The sequence below is a fragment of the Mytilus edulis genome, chromosome 5 (assembly GCF_963676685.1).
Source record: "Mytilus edulis chromosome 5, xbMytEdul2.2, whole genome shotgun sequence".
NCBI lineage: Eukaryota > Metazoa > Mollusca > Bivalvia > Mytilida > Mytilidae > Mytilus > Mytilus edulis.
This window is the reverse complement of record NC_092348.1, coordinates 36,662,594-36,678,576: the sequence shown is the minus strand read 5'-3', so window position 1 is coordinate 36,678,576 and position 15,983 is coordinate 36,662,594. Positions and strand designations below refer to the sequence as shown.

Sequence of the window (15,983 nt, the reverse complement as noted above, 5' to 3'; positions counted from 1 at the left end):
ATTATTTATTTGGTCGTAAATTTTCTCAGAATTTATAGAATAGACTTCTTTAAACAGCTCACATGTTATTTATTATACATGCATTCTTGCATTTTCTGAATTTGTTTAAATTTTTGATTAAAGTTCGTGGTAAACCTCAATCACACAATCGTGAAACCATATTCATGCAGTACGGATATATGGTTAAAGGATATGAATATGCACCTTGATTAGTACTAGATCGGACAGCAGAGCAGGATGTGAAACGTGCTACAAAGCTTATTGTATAATAGATCGCATATTACATTTCACACGAAACAGACGCTTCATATACGTCATATACATGTACGTAAGCCGAAACAGTCTTTGTAAATGCAGAATGATTGACAAATGTTAGAAAAATATCAGTTTTTGAGTCATTCTTTTAACACGGTCTGAGGAAATGATTTTGTTGTAGAATCAACAAAATTTACTGGCCATTTTTAGTTCATGTAAAGGTTCCCATACCGAAAAATTTAAGATACGTTTCATCATGCTGTTTATTTAATAACTTACAATATTGGAGTAAAGAAATCCTCGTCTGGGATTAAAATCTTTTCTTGTGATCTCTTAAACAGTCAAGAGAGATCTCTTAAACAGTCAAGAGAGAAAAACAGATCCCTTTTGAAAATTACCTTGAGATGAAATTAATAAATACGAAAAACAAATTAAATTTGATAAAATGAAAATAAGAAAGATTAAATACAAATATACAACAAATTATCAAAATCACCGATCCGTCCTGAACTATACAAAATGTAAATTTAAAACACTTGACGATATTTAATATATCTGACAAAAGTTTTCTTATCAAATTGAGCGAAAGTAGACAAAGTTTTTCAAAGGCACCTGTCTGTGATTGAGAAGATAAGTAAGTCACCTAACGAGGTACTTTAAAAATGAAATCAAAGGTCTACCGTTTGGAAGATTCACTAAATTACTAAATTACTTATAAAAGGCATACAAATACTTTAGTACCGGTTTGCATTTTTCTTGCTGACTTTGTGATTATTTGTGTTTGTCGTTTTTCTGAACACTTTCAAATTATTGATATCATCCGTAGAAATGAAAAATACAAGTTTGAAATATCCGCGATGATTTGTATTTTTTTCATTCTTGAAACTTGATTTAAAACATTGGTCCCTAAAACAAAGAAGTTTAGGTTTTCATTACTGACATTATGATACTTAATTGTCTGACTATATAGTTTTTACTGACTTTAAGCAAACCTGATGCTTTTGTTTGTACTTTAAATTCGGATATACATGTACATGTTTAAGATGCAAATTGAATGCTAAAAGTAGGCATATTTAAGCAGTTGTTATACGGCTTAATAAGGCTTGTCAAAAAATGACATCATTGGAATAAATCAATTGTTTTAAATAAACTCATCATAGATACCAGGACTAAATTAATATATACGCCAGACGCGCGTTTCGTCTACAAAAGACTCATCAGTGACGCTCGAATAAAAAAAGTTAAAAAAAAAATAATAAATAAATAAAAGCCAAATAAAGTACGAAGTTGAAGAGCATTGAGATCCAAAATTCCTAAAATTGTTGCCAAATACAGCTAAGATAATCTATGCCTGAGGTAGAAAAGCCTTAGTGTTTCAAAAAATTTCAAATTTTTGTAAACAGTTAATTTATAAATATAACAATATCAATGATAATTCATGCAAAAGATTCCATTGATATAGACATTTTCATCTCATTATTCTGCATTTATTCTGAAACGGTTCTTTTTATCATGCTTGTACATGTTTATCCTTTGTATAGAATACTTGAGTTTGCATGTTTGAATATTCTACATAACATTTTTCTTTAGACAAGTCCAATAATTTATTCGATGTGTAAACTGAACTTTATCTTATTACAGTAGCGTTGATTTTTTTCTCTCTTTTAACCTTGAGTTTTATGTAAATTTACCTACTTGTCACTCAAAAGATTAACATTTATTTCGAAGTAGAGCAGTACAGCAAATATAAAGAAAATGTCTTTAAATTGTTTGGTAAATATAAATATAATATGTACATTACTTATAAACCATAAATCATCTCTACACGTTTATTCAGGTGTTAAAATATATTACTAAGGTTTTTTAAATTAGATTTTAGATCGCCGACTCCTTCCTATTGTGTAGCAAAACTTTTCTTAAATAAACAATTTTATTGACCAAATTTTATCTTGAAACGTCGCTATTTAATTTTTCATGATATCAATATATCATGTTTTAAAGTTTAAAAAACTAAAATATTACCTTATACATATATACAAAATGTACATAACTTGGTCTTGTATTGAGTTACTTAACCAGGTATAGTAGAGACATGAACCAATTGATATATTCTATTTGAGGACAGATGTATTGAATTTTAAAACAAATATAGTATTCTATACAACTGCGAAGCAAATTTGATCCATATAGAAAATTGTATCCCTGAGATGGATAACAAAAGAGTTTAAATTATTAACAGTGGACAATTATAGTGGATTAGACTGATGTTCAAACTAGCAGAGCAGAAATAATCGCTCAATCATCTAGAATTATAACTGATTTGTTATGGTGAGATTTCGTGGATGAAATTGAATACCATCTATAAAGGGTGGCTACACCATTGTTTTGTTGTGAGGCAAGATAGAATCGGATACTGTTTGTAGTTGAACATTTAAGCTATGTGTTAAATTTCATATGAGTTTTCTATCAGATCAGTTTGACTGGTTGATAGACGGGTATATAATTGGTGAAGCAGACTGGATATTGTTTTACAACTGGAATCAATACGTTCGCAAGTAAAATGGTCTATTACATATATCTACCATTAAAGTGTGATAATCATCTTATCAGCTGGAAATTTTCATTTTTTCAATAGTTTAACAATTCCATTGTACGTTGTGACATTCTGAACACTTGATACACTGTACTGATTCCAAGTTAGTGATCTGGGAAAGTTTTTTCATGACTGAATTCATAATATGAATGTTTCTTTCCTTTTTTATTCAACTGCCCGTGAATTTTATGAAGCTATTAAAAATTGCCAGCTGATGAAATATGTTTGGTAAGCAGGATGCACTATTATGCTCAGCAGACTATATTTTCGATTTATGGCTTCTGAAATAAATATTATGTAAGGATTTCTTCTTAAAACAGACAAAGCAAACCTTATTGAGGCAAGTTTTATTGTTACTGGACTACTACTATTACGATCCATACTGCCATTAACCTGCACCTGCAAACATTCCGTGGTAGCAATAAATTCTTTTGTGTTGTCGTCTGCTGGATTGTATGATCATTATTGTTTTCGAATACATGCACAAAGACGGATTATGTTTGCTCACCAGGTTTGTATGTCTTAAAGAACTTGCAATGCGCCGTGTTTCCTAAAATCAATTGTGATTGTCTTGCAAATGCAAGTGCATCCTTCTTAATTCTTTTAAAATGGTTTCTTGAAAATTTAAAATTGAAAACTTTCTTCATTTTACACTATATCAATAATTTCTTGAACTGATAACATTTTCATTTCATTGATAATTGTTTTTTTCGAGTGCAGCGGCGAAAAGTTCAGGCCTTTTTCGTTCAAGAAAAAAATCAAAATAAATTTCACTGGAAGATGGGAATATGTTTGTCAGGGGCAGACATTTTGCTTTGGAGCAGGAAACCTACTAATTATTCAAGGAGTTGTCGCATAAATCTGGTCATCTTCCGGAGAACTTTAGATCACCCCCATTTTTTTGATGGGGTTCGTGTTGCTCAGTCTTTAGGTTTCTATGTAGTTTCTTTTGTGCTATTGTTTGTCTGTTTGTCTTTTTCATTTTTGGCCAGGCGTTGTCAGTTTATTTTCGATTTATGAGTTTGACTGTTCCTCTGGTATCTTTCGCCCCTCTTTCATTAAAGTGCATTTTTTAATTGAACGATGAATGCCGTGTGCATTAACTTTAATTAAATCATTCGGTTTCGTATTCCTCGGTAGTCATTCATTTGACTATTTATGATATTTAAATTGTTCGAATACTTTATCTGCCTTCCAACCTTTCATTTAACAGAGGAAATGATTTACTCTGACTTAATGGTTTTTTGAATTCCTTTTCTTTCGTGTATCTAGAGATTTAAATATTTTCCTGTCTGGTTGCAAAAGCAAAGTCATGCTTTGTTTACTTTTTCAATCTTTGTTTGGCAAAACTTGATGACTTTGCACATACATATCTCCAATTGCATACACATTTAGTTAACTTGATATTCTATACAAACTGATTAATTAGAGTTTTACAGACATTCAAGCTTGGAACCACGTCAGCAGTTTTATTATGTCATATCTTAATGATATTATTAATTGGAGTTTGTCTCTGTTTCATTTTTTCACAAGCATTACATACTTGTGGGACGTTTTAGATCTTGACATATTAAATCTATAGACATGTATCTATTTTAAAGACTGCAGGATGCACGAAATGTGTCGTCTTATGCATTTATGTATACCTCATATCTCACATATTTTTCAATTGTTTGCAGTCTCAAGAATCTAATCGTAAGCTACTTTAAAAACTTTTTAAAGATATTATCAAAATACATACCCAGCTTTATCAAGCGGATATAATGAATTTTGATACACAAGCCCTATGGTGCATGTCTGTTCTATCCAACTTCAGGGATAAGGTTTTGCTATTTTTACGTTTGTTTGGTTTTTTCGGGTTTTTTTTGTATGAGGGTAAACCAAACACAAAATACTTTGTGAATATTATTTTTTATAATCATTGAAACTTTTCTGTACTAAGTCTTCAATTTAATTCAAAATAAACTTCGAGGCGCATTTCTCGATTTACCTTCATTGGAACGCCAACACCGAATATTTGAAAGCCTAGGTTATAATAGTTAAAAATGACAAAAAATACTGCGACACATTAATTATTGAAATGCACAACTGATGTTAAGTTTAAGGTTAAACATGTTTTTATCCTACATAACACAGAATTATTCTGTGCCACCAATATGTATAAAACCAAATTAAGTTGTTAGTTTTAATAAGAATTTAAATTTTGCATCTTGCGGAAATTGAATTGACAAATACGCCTGTGTTTTCACCACCACAAATTACTCATACAGCCTGACAAACTTCTGAATCTTGAACCGTTTTAGAGGCATGACAGGAATATATAAATGAAGTTTTAGATGCATTTTATGTTACAGAAAATTATAACCTTTGCAGGATGTTAAAGTGTTTCTTAGGGGTGTATCCCTGTTAGAAGGACTAATAGTTCTATATTTTAATATTCAAAATTTGTGTTCGCGTCTGCAATCTATAAATACCGTGTCTACTAAATGCATGATGGTTGAAGTCTTTCTTTTGGATACGCCTCGATTCGATGTTCTGTTTTATCTCATTTTTCTTTTTATTGCTGTATTTTTAATAGGGATTTCTGCCTATACTTTACTTCCATTAATTCCGATCTCTGATTTCACATGTAATTACATTTACACACGAAAACACGATTCATTTCGCATGGTTTGATTTTCTGATCCATTTCTTTGACAAAAAAGAGTTCAGCTCACGCTTTAAACGTAAAAATCCTCCCATTTATTGATAATTTTTAGGGAGACGTCTATATATGTAAAACAGCAATACACAATTTTCTTCCTACATTAAAACGTCTATATATCCGTTTATAAAGTATTGAAATGATTGATGTCTATAATTTCTTTTCTTTTTAGATGAGAGATGGATGGCATGATTCATCACCAAAAGAGAAATTTCAAGGAAATGTGTTAGTAAATACTCTCCTTAAAAAATATCCAGGTCGGTTTCAAAGTCGTTGGGCTGCCGTAAAGTTTGCCAGAGGCCTTTTTCGTGACGGCATTATAAACAGTGTCGCCAATCTTAAATCTTTCGAGGACTCTGGACAACTTTATACGTGGCCAAATAATGACTCCTCCGCCGAATGGCGTAAAATGACGTCTCACGAAGTACACTCAAATTTCCGAGGATACACTCCGAAAAAGAAAAACTTCAACGACCAAGAAGATATCGATATTATCAAGAGTGTGAAATCCGCTCTAAGTGGAGCAAAACAAGATACGTCTTTGATCAGTAAATTCTTCAAGGATCTTCAGAAGGATTTTCCTGATTCTAATTCTTCACAGAAGACACAACCATCCGAGCGTAACTGGATTAATCCAAGATTAAGTACTGCGTCTAGTGAAAGTTCTGCCGATACAATCACTCATAGCTATTCAAAGTTCAAAGACAAACCTGGAAATAAAGTTAATAATAATCATATGTATCAAATGGGTTCTAATACACGAAATTATAGTTCAATACCCGAGGAAGATATGCCTGTCCTTGACCGTTCTCATGGTGGATCTTCCTTAGAGTATGAATTATCAGCAGGTAATCCATCCAATAGCAGACGATGGCAAGATGCACAATTTTGCTATTCAGACAATGAGAAACAACTTATTGAAGAAATGAAGAAAATGAAACGGGATCATAATGAATCCATTCAAGCTTACGAAGAAAGAATTAGCAAACTTATGGCAAAAATGCATGAACTTAAAGGTATTGCTGAAATGTTGGAAAATTCGAGTACCAAAGGTTCTCCTTACGGCCTACTTCCTGGTCGAGCACATCTTATCAATATTTTAGGTAAGTTTTTTTTAAATCTATATTTAGAAATAAGAAGATGTGGTATAAGTGCCAATGAGACAACTCTCCATTCAAGTCTCAATGTCTAAAAAGGTCAACAAATTTGTTTGGAGGGAGTGGTGCTATCTGATTTAGATAATTTTATTTCCAAAGTATACATACTGGCCAAGCACATGATATGGTGTGGTACGGTAAATTGCAAATGGTTATATACATCGATTTCTTTCTAGCTATGATAGCACACGAAAGTAAGCAAAATATCAATACATCGTCTCAATCTTAGTGTTTTAAGAGACATTTTTGCTTTTAAATAAACATAAGGTGTAGATGCTGTAATTGTTGTTGTAAACATTTTTGAAGTATAGCCGTCTTGAGGATTATTTTCAGACATGAAACATATTTCGTTAGATAATGCATATAAAATATAATACATTTGTATTATGAAAGTTGATCTTTTCATCTGGCAGTGCAATGTAATTTAATTACGTTGAAATTGTTTTTCTTTTATTATGCAATGATAAAACCTCAGTATTGTATAATTTTCTTATCAAAGTAAAATATTTGCTCTGTTGAACATATTATTTTACAATTACATCATATTATGCTACTGAAAGTTCTTCAATATTGGAGGATATAAAGCTATGTAAATAAATTATACAGACCAAATGTGTAAATCATCAAATTATTTACTTATTTTTTATCTACAATCCTCATCAGTAAAATATTTGCTCTGTTGAACATATTATTTTTCAATTACATCATATGTTGCTCCAAAGCCGTTTTGTCTCGGTGGAATTAAAGATACGTATACACTAAAATGATACAGACAAATATTTCATTCATTAAATAATTTAGATACAGTATCCATTAATCTTTGATATAAAAACATGTTTGTACACAGGTCATATATTTTCGACAAATGCATAAAGAATGTACATAGATCATTTTAACATTATACCTAATAGTAAATGCTAAGGTATAGAAAATATACATTAACCTCACGCGAAGGATAATTGAATCAAATTTACCAAAAGGTCATTTTACATTTCAAATTTTGAAGTTAAATGTAGGAAAGTTTTATTGTGAGTGGCCGACGACACACGTTTGCGTTCATCATGTTCATGAAAAGCAAACTTTGAAATTGTTTATAAGAATTTAACCAAACACACTGGAATTGATGCAAGGCATCATTGATGTGGAATACATATCTCTAATTAGGTAAATACTTTGTTACATGTAGATACTTGTTTCATAGTTTACACAACTGCTTAACCTCCTCTGGTCCGAAACACATTGCAATTTATACATGTACTCTACATATTTGGCTTTGCATATTACTGTTTTGTGGGCAGCGGTTTTGTTACTCATAAAATTGGATGTAATTTGGTATACGAAGGATGGTTGACATGAAAAATATCAATAAATGAGTAATATGAAACCTGTCGTTCAAATATTTAATGAATAATAGATTTTTCTTGTACTGATAAAAATGAAACATATTTCGTATCTTGTAGGGAATAAACAGGACAAGAAACCCCTAGGATCTGCAACGGGTGGATTTGTCCCTCCTCCATTGCCGCCAAGACCAACCAAAGGCAATAAAGTGTATCCAAATAAACCAATTATTCATCCAAAATGTAAAATGAAACATTTAGATTGGTCAAGGATTATTCTTAAAGATGGTAAGTGATGTAAATTTAATAAGTACAGTTGTAAATTATTATACAAAAAAGTTGTGTAAAGGTGAAGGACCATATGGGATATTTCAGCCGACAGCGTTTTAGTTAATCATTCATTTGCAAAAATGCATATGTTGTGATCTTTAACAAGAAAACTGTTAGCAAATACTTGAGGCAAATACAAAATTTCAATCCTTGTATCTATGATGAGTTTATTTACAACCACTGGATTGATGTCACTGTTGGGTTGAATTTTTTTTCTCGAGGGTATCACCAGCCCAGTAGTCAGCACTTCTGTGTTGACATGAATTATCATTGATAAATTATGGTCATAATTATAAATTATCTGGCGCAAATACAAAATTTAATCCTGGTATTTATAATGAGTTCATTTGGTATTCCACTTCGTTTGTAAGGACGAATTGCTATTGTGTGTTTAAGAATAAACAGAAGTGTCACATGTTGCACAAACAACGAGCAGCAAAATGTAACTGATACAAATAAGGACATAAACTCATTTTTTTAGCCAACAGCGTTTTAGTTGATTATTCATTTACATAAAATTGTATGCTGTGCCCTTTTAACAAAAAAACTGTTCGCATGCTACTTCACACAAAGATAAATAATCGTGTGTTTTAGAATAAACGGAAGTGTCCCACAATACACAAAACAATACGCAAAACGTAACTGATAAACATAAGGAGATAAACCAGTTTCAAAAGACAGGAACACTACAAAATGTACAGTTTAATAATCAGGGATGTCAGATTAAAATTCTTTGGAAAATAAAATGTTGGTCAGGGTCAAATTGTGTTCATATTATCATGATTAAGGAAAGATAATTTAAATACTTGATAAGTTGTATTCTTATAATGAACAATTACTTAACAATAACATTGCAATGCATTGCGTTCAAGATATAGAATATAATTTCTAACCATTTAAACAAGGTTAATAGAAGATGCCCAATTGTCAGTTCGAATCTTTACCATTATGTTCTACGGATAATGATATAAAATAGGCCTAACAAAAGAGAGGAATGTTAATGTGTGCGCTACCTACCATAACTTGAATAGAAATGCTTGGTTGAAAAGTCACGCCATCCAGCATTAATCATGTGTATACAACAATAAATATGTCACATGGAAGACTTTTTTTAAAACGTAGAATTTGTAGTATCCATATGAAATTATGGATTTTGGTAGAAAAGGTATACAGTTTTATCGCCGTATCTGTTCCGGTCCGGTAAGCTTTTTACATTCTGTCGTGATTTACTGCTTTATGTTATTACTTTTTGTACAAATAAAAGCTAAAATATTTTCTCACTTGATTTTAAAGATAAAAAACGATACAGCGTTTCATTATTTTGCTTCCATAAGGCTACTGTTATCTTCAACTTTATTACATTTTTGGCAAATATGAATATGATCATCATAAAATCCAGGTTATTTAATTGGAGTTTTTTCCCCTCCCATTTTATGCAATAGTTTTCTTGTAGAAAATACCTTTCAATGTTGTACTTGAATGTATCAATCGCGTCTGGCGCAAATAAAAAAAATCAATCCTGATATATATGATAAGTTTTTTTACAACCACTGGGTCGATGCCACTGCTGGTGGAGTTTTTATTCCCTTAAGGTATTACAAGCAAAGTAGTCAGCAATTTTATGTTGACTTGAATTATCATTGATATGGTCATAATTATAAATGAACTGTTAACAAAACTTTTTTGAAATACTAAGGCTTTTCTACCTCAGTAATATATTACCTTAGCTGTATTTGGCAAAACTTATAGGAATTTTTGGTCCTAAATGCTCTTCGACTTCGTACTTTATTTGACCTTTTTCTTTTTTTTTATTCAAGCGTCACTGACGAGTCTTTTGTAGGCGAAACGCGCGTCTGGCGCTAATGCAAAACTCCAATCCTGGTATCCATGATGAGTTTATTAGCATACATAAAATAAATTACCAACTAATATTTCATTTATCTGTTCTTTCATTGCTGCACGTATACTATGTTTCACAGTGTAAAGTCAGTTGTTATAAAAGAAAATAATATGGGCAAAATCTAAAGAAAAATACCAGACGTATAAATTGATACGACAGATGCGACAGTCATCTACAGCAGACTCATCAGTGGACATATACGTAAAAAAATGAATTGCTTTCCATTTTAAACATGACCATATAGATATATACTGTATGTAAATCAACTATTCTTTTCTTATTTATAAAAAATACAAAACAATTAAGCTAAATGTTTTGTTATATTGTATAATATATTTTTAAGTGCAAAGGTTTTATCATAATACATTGTTTAATACAGAGGTCGTAACCCAAATATTAAAAATGTCCTTGATCTTATGTTTTACAAAGTGACGAGATAATTTTATAGTTTTAAACTAGCGGTGTAACTTAAAACTTACTATTTACTAAATCACAAAGCTAGAAATATGTTACAAACACATATGAAAGGTGTATTTTTCTGTAAAATTAAAAGGAGTGTAAGAATATAAAGCATTGATGATACCACGTATTATGCTAGTAAAGACATTGTAATTTTTAAATATCCATTTGCTTATGTTTTATACAAACAAAAATAGTTTTATGTATTGTTAATGTAAGGCTTGCGTGACTCGAACTATTTTTGTTATTAAACTATCTTATGACTTACTTACCGATTTAATGCCTACTTTTGTTACTCATTTGAGGTTTTAGCATTCCTCGAGAATATTTCATAAGTAAAACAGGATTGTTTTAGACCAAAGGATATTCATGGGGTAAAAGATGTTTTCTCAATTTCTCTGAGATATTATGTGATATAAACTATTTCAATTGTGTATTTGGAATTTCAGGATCACAAAATTCTTTAACTACGTTATGGCACAACATGGCAGAGCCGAAAATTGACACAGACGAGCTTGAACGGTAAGACCTTTATCAGTAGTCGAGTTTACTTTTTGAAAATACGACTTTCACAATGACACCCACTACAAATGGGTCTGGAAGGGGTTTACATAATAAATAGCAATAACGGGGGGGGGGGGGGGGTGTAAAGAATAAGAAGTTATGATTAAGATATAAAGAATAGACTATGATAGGGAGATACAAAAAACATATAAACAAATAAAGACTTAAGAAACAAATACCATACCCTTATACAGACACACGATTTGAAGAACAACTGTATTGAAAAAATAAATCAGAAGAATGAAAATGTTCAACTTTATATTTCAAGATTTTTGTCCAGGAAACATACTTGAAACTTTTATTAACTCTTATATGAATATGAACCAATTCGTATATGCCAGAGGAACTGAAATCTCCGACTGAAATATTGAACTCTGGCGGAGTTTTCTCATTGGTTTTCATACATCTCCTTATTTTTATATTTACTACTTAATTTTTGATCTTCATATTTCTGCTACAATCATAGACAAAAATAAAACTTATTTAAAAAGTGCACATGATTTAGATATATATAAGAATGTGTCAAATGTTTTCTTGTAGCCTATGAGATAAAATTAAAAATTCAATCATCAAAGTGAAAAAAGTATTTAGTCAAATACTGTAGACGTGTTCACTGATTGGATGAAGATAATTGTAAAATGTCTTCATTTTTGATATGCACGCAACTGCTTAGCTAGAACTGACTGTTTATATGTTTTACCTATCATAATGAATAGCATCAAATCTAAGAGCTAACATATTTATATATGCGTTTAACTATTTAAAATCACTATGAATCCCCAAATTAAATATTTAAGGGTACAAGTGTACTGATTGAATAAGCAACACCTGCATATCAAAGTGTAGAACTTATTAAATATATGAAGACCTGAGTTTGAACTTGAAAGAAACATCGTCCCTGTCTGAACGTGTGTGCATACGAGTATTAAACACTTTGACATCTCTAAATGTTGCTACTTTTAAACTTAATGAATACTAATTGTTCTGCAACATATGCAGATGTTAAAATAGTTATATACTGGTAGTAAAGTCCATTGTAAAGAATGCATGTGAAGGGTTGTATGATTTTCTACCCAACATTTATCTGTTTCAGGTTATTCCGATGTTTTAGTGGAGTAGGAAATAGTCTCTATGATGATATTGTTAATCGTAGAGGGAAGTCAAAACACCAGGTATGTCTAAGAAAATTAAACAAATATCTACAACACTTTTGTGTACTAAAGTAAAAGAAATTGAATTGGCTACACACATTTTATTTGATTCAAGGACAACGTTTCAGCCGTTATATATCCTTACAGTTCTCGGGATATAAAACAGCAACATGTTGTCATATAATTAATAGATGCCTCTATTTGTGATAAAGCACCTAATAAATGAAAGCTTTTCATCCAAACTTTCTTTTCAGAAGTAACTATTAATTGCTTATATTATGAGCTGTTTCTTCTGTTTTTATTTCCTACATTATTAAGTCAACACGAATGTTGAAGTTGGTAAATCCCATTATCCATGATTATACATGATTATACTTTTTGATTTTCAATACTATTGTATGAGGCCTTGAATGATGAACATGTTTAAATCATCTTCCGTTGAAATTAAATAAGAATAAAGTTACATAATAAATAACAATAACAAAGGCGGTGATCTTTTGATATATCAATTTAACGTGTATGCAATGATAATTTATGTGTAATGTAGTATTGTATGCATATGTATACATTACCTTTGATTGAATCAGCTTAAAAATCAAACCAAAACCTGTCATGGTACATTTTTGTTTTAAATGTTTACATAACCATTTTTTTACTTGCTCATTATATTTGTTTTGAGTTGACCAGATGAAAATTTTCCAAGAAAATATTTTTTTAAATAATTTATTTTCAGTATGTGACCATTTTAACCGGTGAACAGTCACGGCGTCTAGTCAGTACCATGAAAGTATTGCCGTGTGAGTTGCCGACTGTTGTAGATGGTCTAACAGCGATGGATTATCAGACCGTACAATCAGATAGGTTAGTTAAACTTTTTAAACATGTGTAGATTGCATTCTGAGCCCCTTGACAATACATTTATAAGTCAGGAATATGACAGTTGTTATCCATTCGTTTGATGTGTTTGGACTTTTGATTTTGCCTTTTGATTTTTGATTTTCCTTTTTGAATTTTCCTCGGAGTTCAGTATTTTTGTGTTTTTACTTTTTTTTTTATATATATGCCCTCTACCTGTTTGATTATTTCTACGCACAATCGTGACTTTCCTATAAGCAAACGAAACAATATAAACTTGAATACACTTACATTATATAGTCCTTAAACATTATCTTTAAAGAAGGTGGCGCATCTTAGGGGGTAGTGCAAGAGTCTGCTTCATTACAGAACAAAAGTTGTTTCTGCCACTACTGATGGAGTTTTTATTCCCCGAGGGTACCTCCAGCCCAGTAGTCAGCACTTCTGTGTTGCAAGGAATGATCATTGATATGGTTATAATTAATAATTAACTTTTAACAAAACCTTAAATTTTTGAAATACTAAGACTTTTCTACCTAAAACATATATTACATTAGCTGTATTTGGCAAAACATTTTGGAATTGTAGGTCACTAATGCTTTTTAACTTCGTACTTTATTTGGCCTATTTAATCCTTTTTAATTCGAGCGTCACTGATGTGTCTCCTTTTTTTATACGAAACGCGCGTCTGGCACAAATACAAAATTCCAATCCTGGTATTTATGATGAGTATAGGTTTTGTCCGATTTTCCAGCCTCAAATCCACTACAATATAACTGCATTCACAACAGTTGATTCATTAAATCATACTGTAAATCATTGTATTAACACATAAACTGCAATTGTTCGGGATGTGTTTTAGCACTAAACATTCGTACATCAACTGTTTTGTAATATGTACCTCAGATAAATTAAGATTGAAAGATATCGAACTTTTATCTTTCGCTCCTTTTATTTGGAGTTTACATATAATCAGTCAGTAAGTCGCAGTATAGTTACAAATTATTTTTCCAATTCAATGTGTATGTTTTACTTTCACAAATTCGACGAAAGTCAGTTCTAGTAACATCTGAGCAATATTATGGTTTTTACTCAAAAGTTTCATCATCTTACCCATATTTTAATATTTTTCAAGTTGCACCAGACACTAGTGTAAGGAGACGAAAAAAATGGATGAATAATACAAACACATTTGCGGAAACCGAGTTGAACATTGATTTATTACGTTTACTAAATTACCCAATGTTGTATTTCAAGTACTCCGAAATCAAAGGTCATGTTAAACACATCAAGAATAAAATATTGAAAAAGAAAAATTCGTCTTATTTTTTAATCAAAATAATTCGCGATTTTTTAACCATTAACTTGGAAAGCTTCGAAAACGCTTCTTAACATTCTGATTACAAACGATTTCAGATTTTGTTTTCTTTTTGTTTTCTGCTTTGTATTTGTGTCTATATTTCAAGTTTGGTTGCTTCTCCCTCAATTTCATTCTTAAATTTTAAAATCTGTATTTTTCAAATAAATAATGAGTATTTTGCACTTGTGGATTTTATTGCTCTTCAACTTATATGTGTCTGGCTCTCAAAATGTTTTAATTCTATCACCACTGAGTTCTATTCAGGTAAAAATAAACGTCTGGTGTAATTAATTAAAAGCCATGTATGTATGATGAGTTTTTACAGTAACTGAGTTGATACTATTGCTGCTGGACGTTTCTTCCTCTAGAGTATCACCAGCCCAGTAGTCAAAATCCTTTTTGTAGAATAACTATTGATTAAATGTAACAATCCTCTGAAACATTAACTTTAGGTTTTTACACAAAGGCATATAAGTATAAAGCAGGTCATGCAATACATTTTTGAACTTCAAGTTTTCAATGCCCTGTACCTTTATAATTGATTATGGTTGAAACTGTTTTGAATCAACTGCTATTGATGAGTCTTGTGATAGACTTAACTTGCTGTTGGTTACCTTATTACAATCTTAGGTGACTTTTTATTTATTATCACTGGGTCGATGCCATTGCTGTTGAACGTATGGTCTGTGATGTTATCACAAGCGCAGTACGTCTATGCTGGCATACAATATCATTTATAAAGATACGTTACTGTCGATTAACAATTCATTACATGGTAAAATCAATTGAAACACTAAATTTTATATACAGTCAGGATAGAAAATGTATCCAGATTTTGCACATTAATTGAAATTCTGGTTTTCATTGCTCTTTCAATTTGTAATTGATTTGACAAATGGGTTTTTGCTTCACGTGAATTTAGACAATACGTCAGATATATGTAGAAGGTCGATGTATATTACAATTTATGGAGACAGATGTTCAAAAACTACTCAATTAGAAAAACCTCTGTTATTGTTTTTTTGTGATTGAAGTGTAACAATTATCAATACTAAAAATGTTGTTTTTAATATCTTTATATAGTAATTTACTGTTAATAAAAATATATTGAAAATCAAGCATGTGATAATATTAGTTATGTTGGTGTAATCAGGGTGTAAAATTGTAAAAATGGTAATGAAAAATTTCCAGCGTAATATTTTTTCAATGTCCATGTTGCTGCACATTGTCAAATACTTTTTTACTTTATTTTTGGAAAAATTCAGAAAATTGTTGTGTTCTTTTGAGTTTTCAAAAAAAAAAATAATAATTTATA

At 30.8% G+C, this 15,983-nt stretch overlaps 1 protein-coding gene across 3 annotated transcripts in view; it reads left to right on the top strand.

The window, feature by feature from the left end:
* Positions 1 to 15,983, top strand: part of LOC139523576 (formin-J-like) — a 47,267-nt gene that overhangs the window by 22,547 nt on the left and 8,737 nt on the right. For 2 of the 3 annotated variants that reach the window (XM_071317698.1, XM_071317696.1), the window contains 5 exons: positions 5,725 to 6,655; positions 8,170 to 8,337; positions 11,188 to 11,260; positions 12,396 to 12,474; positions 13,187 to 13,314. In XM_071317698.1, the coding sequence (XP_071173799.1) occupies positions 5,725 to 6,655; positions 8,170 to 8,337; positions 11,188 to 11,260; positions 12,396 to 12,474; positions 13,187 to 13,314 (1,379 nt within the window). Of the gene's footprint in view, positions 1 to 2,489; positions 3,360 to 5,724; positions 6,656 to 8,169; positions 8,338 to 11,187; positions 11,261 to 12,395; positions 12,475 to 13,186; positions 13,315 to 15,983 lie in introns of those variants that run through there. The other variant, XM_071317697.1, reaches the window with a different exon arrangement.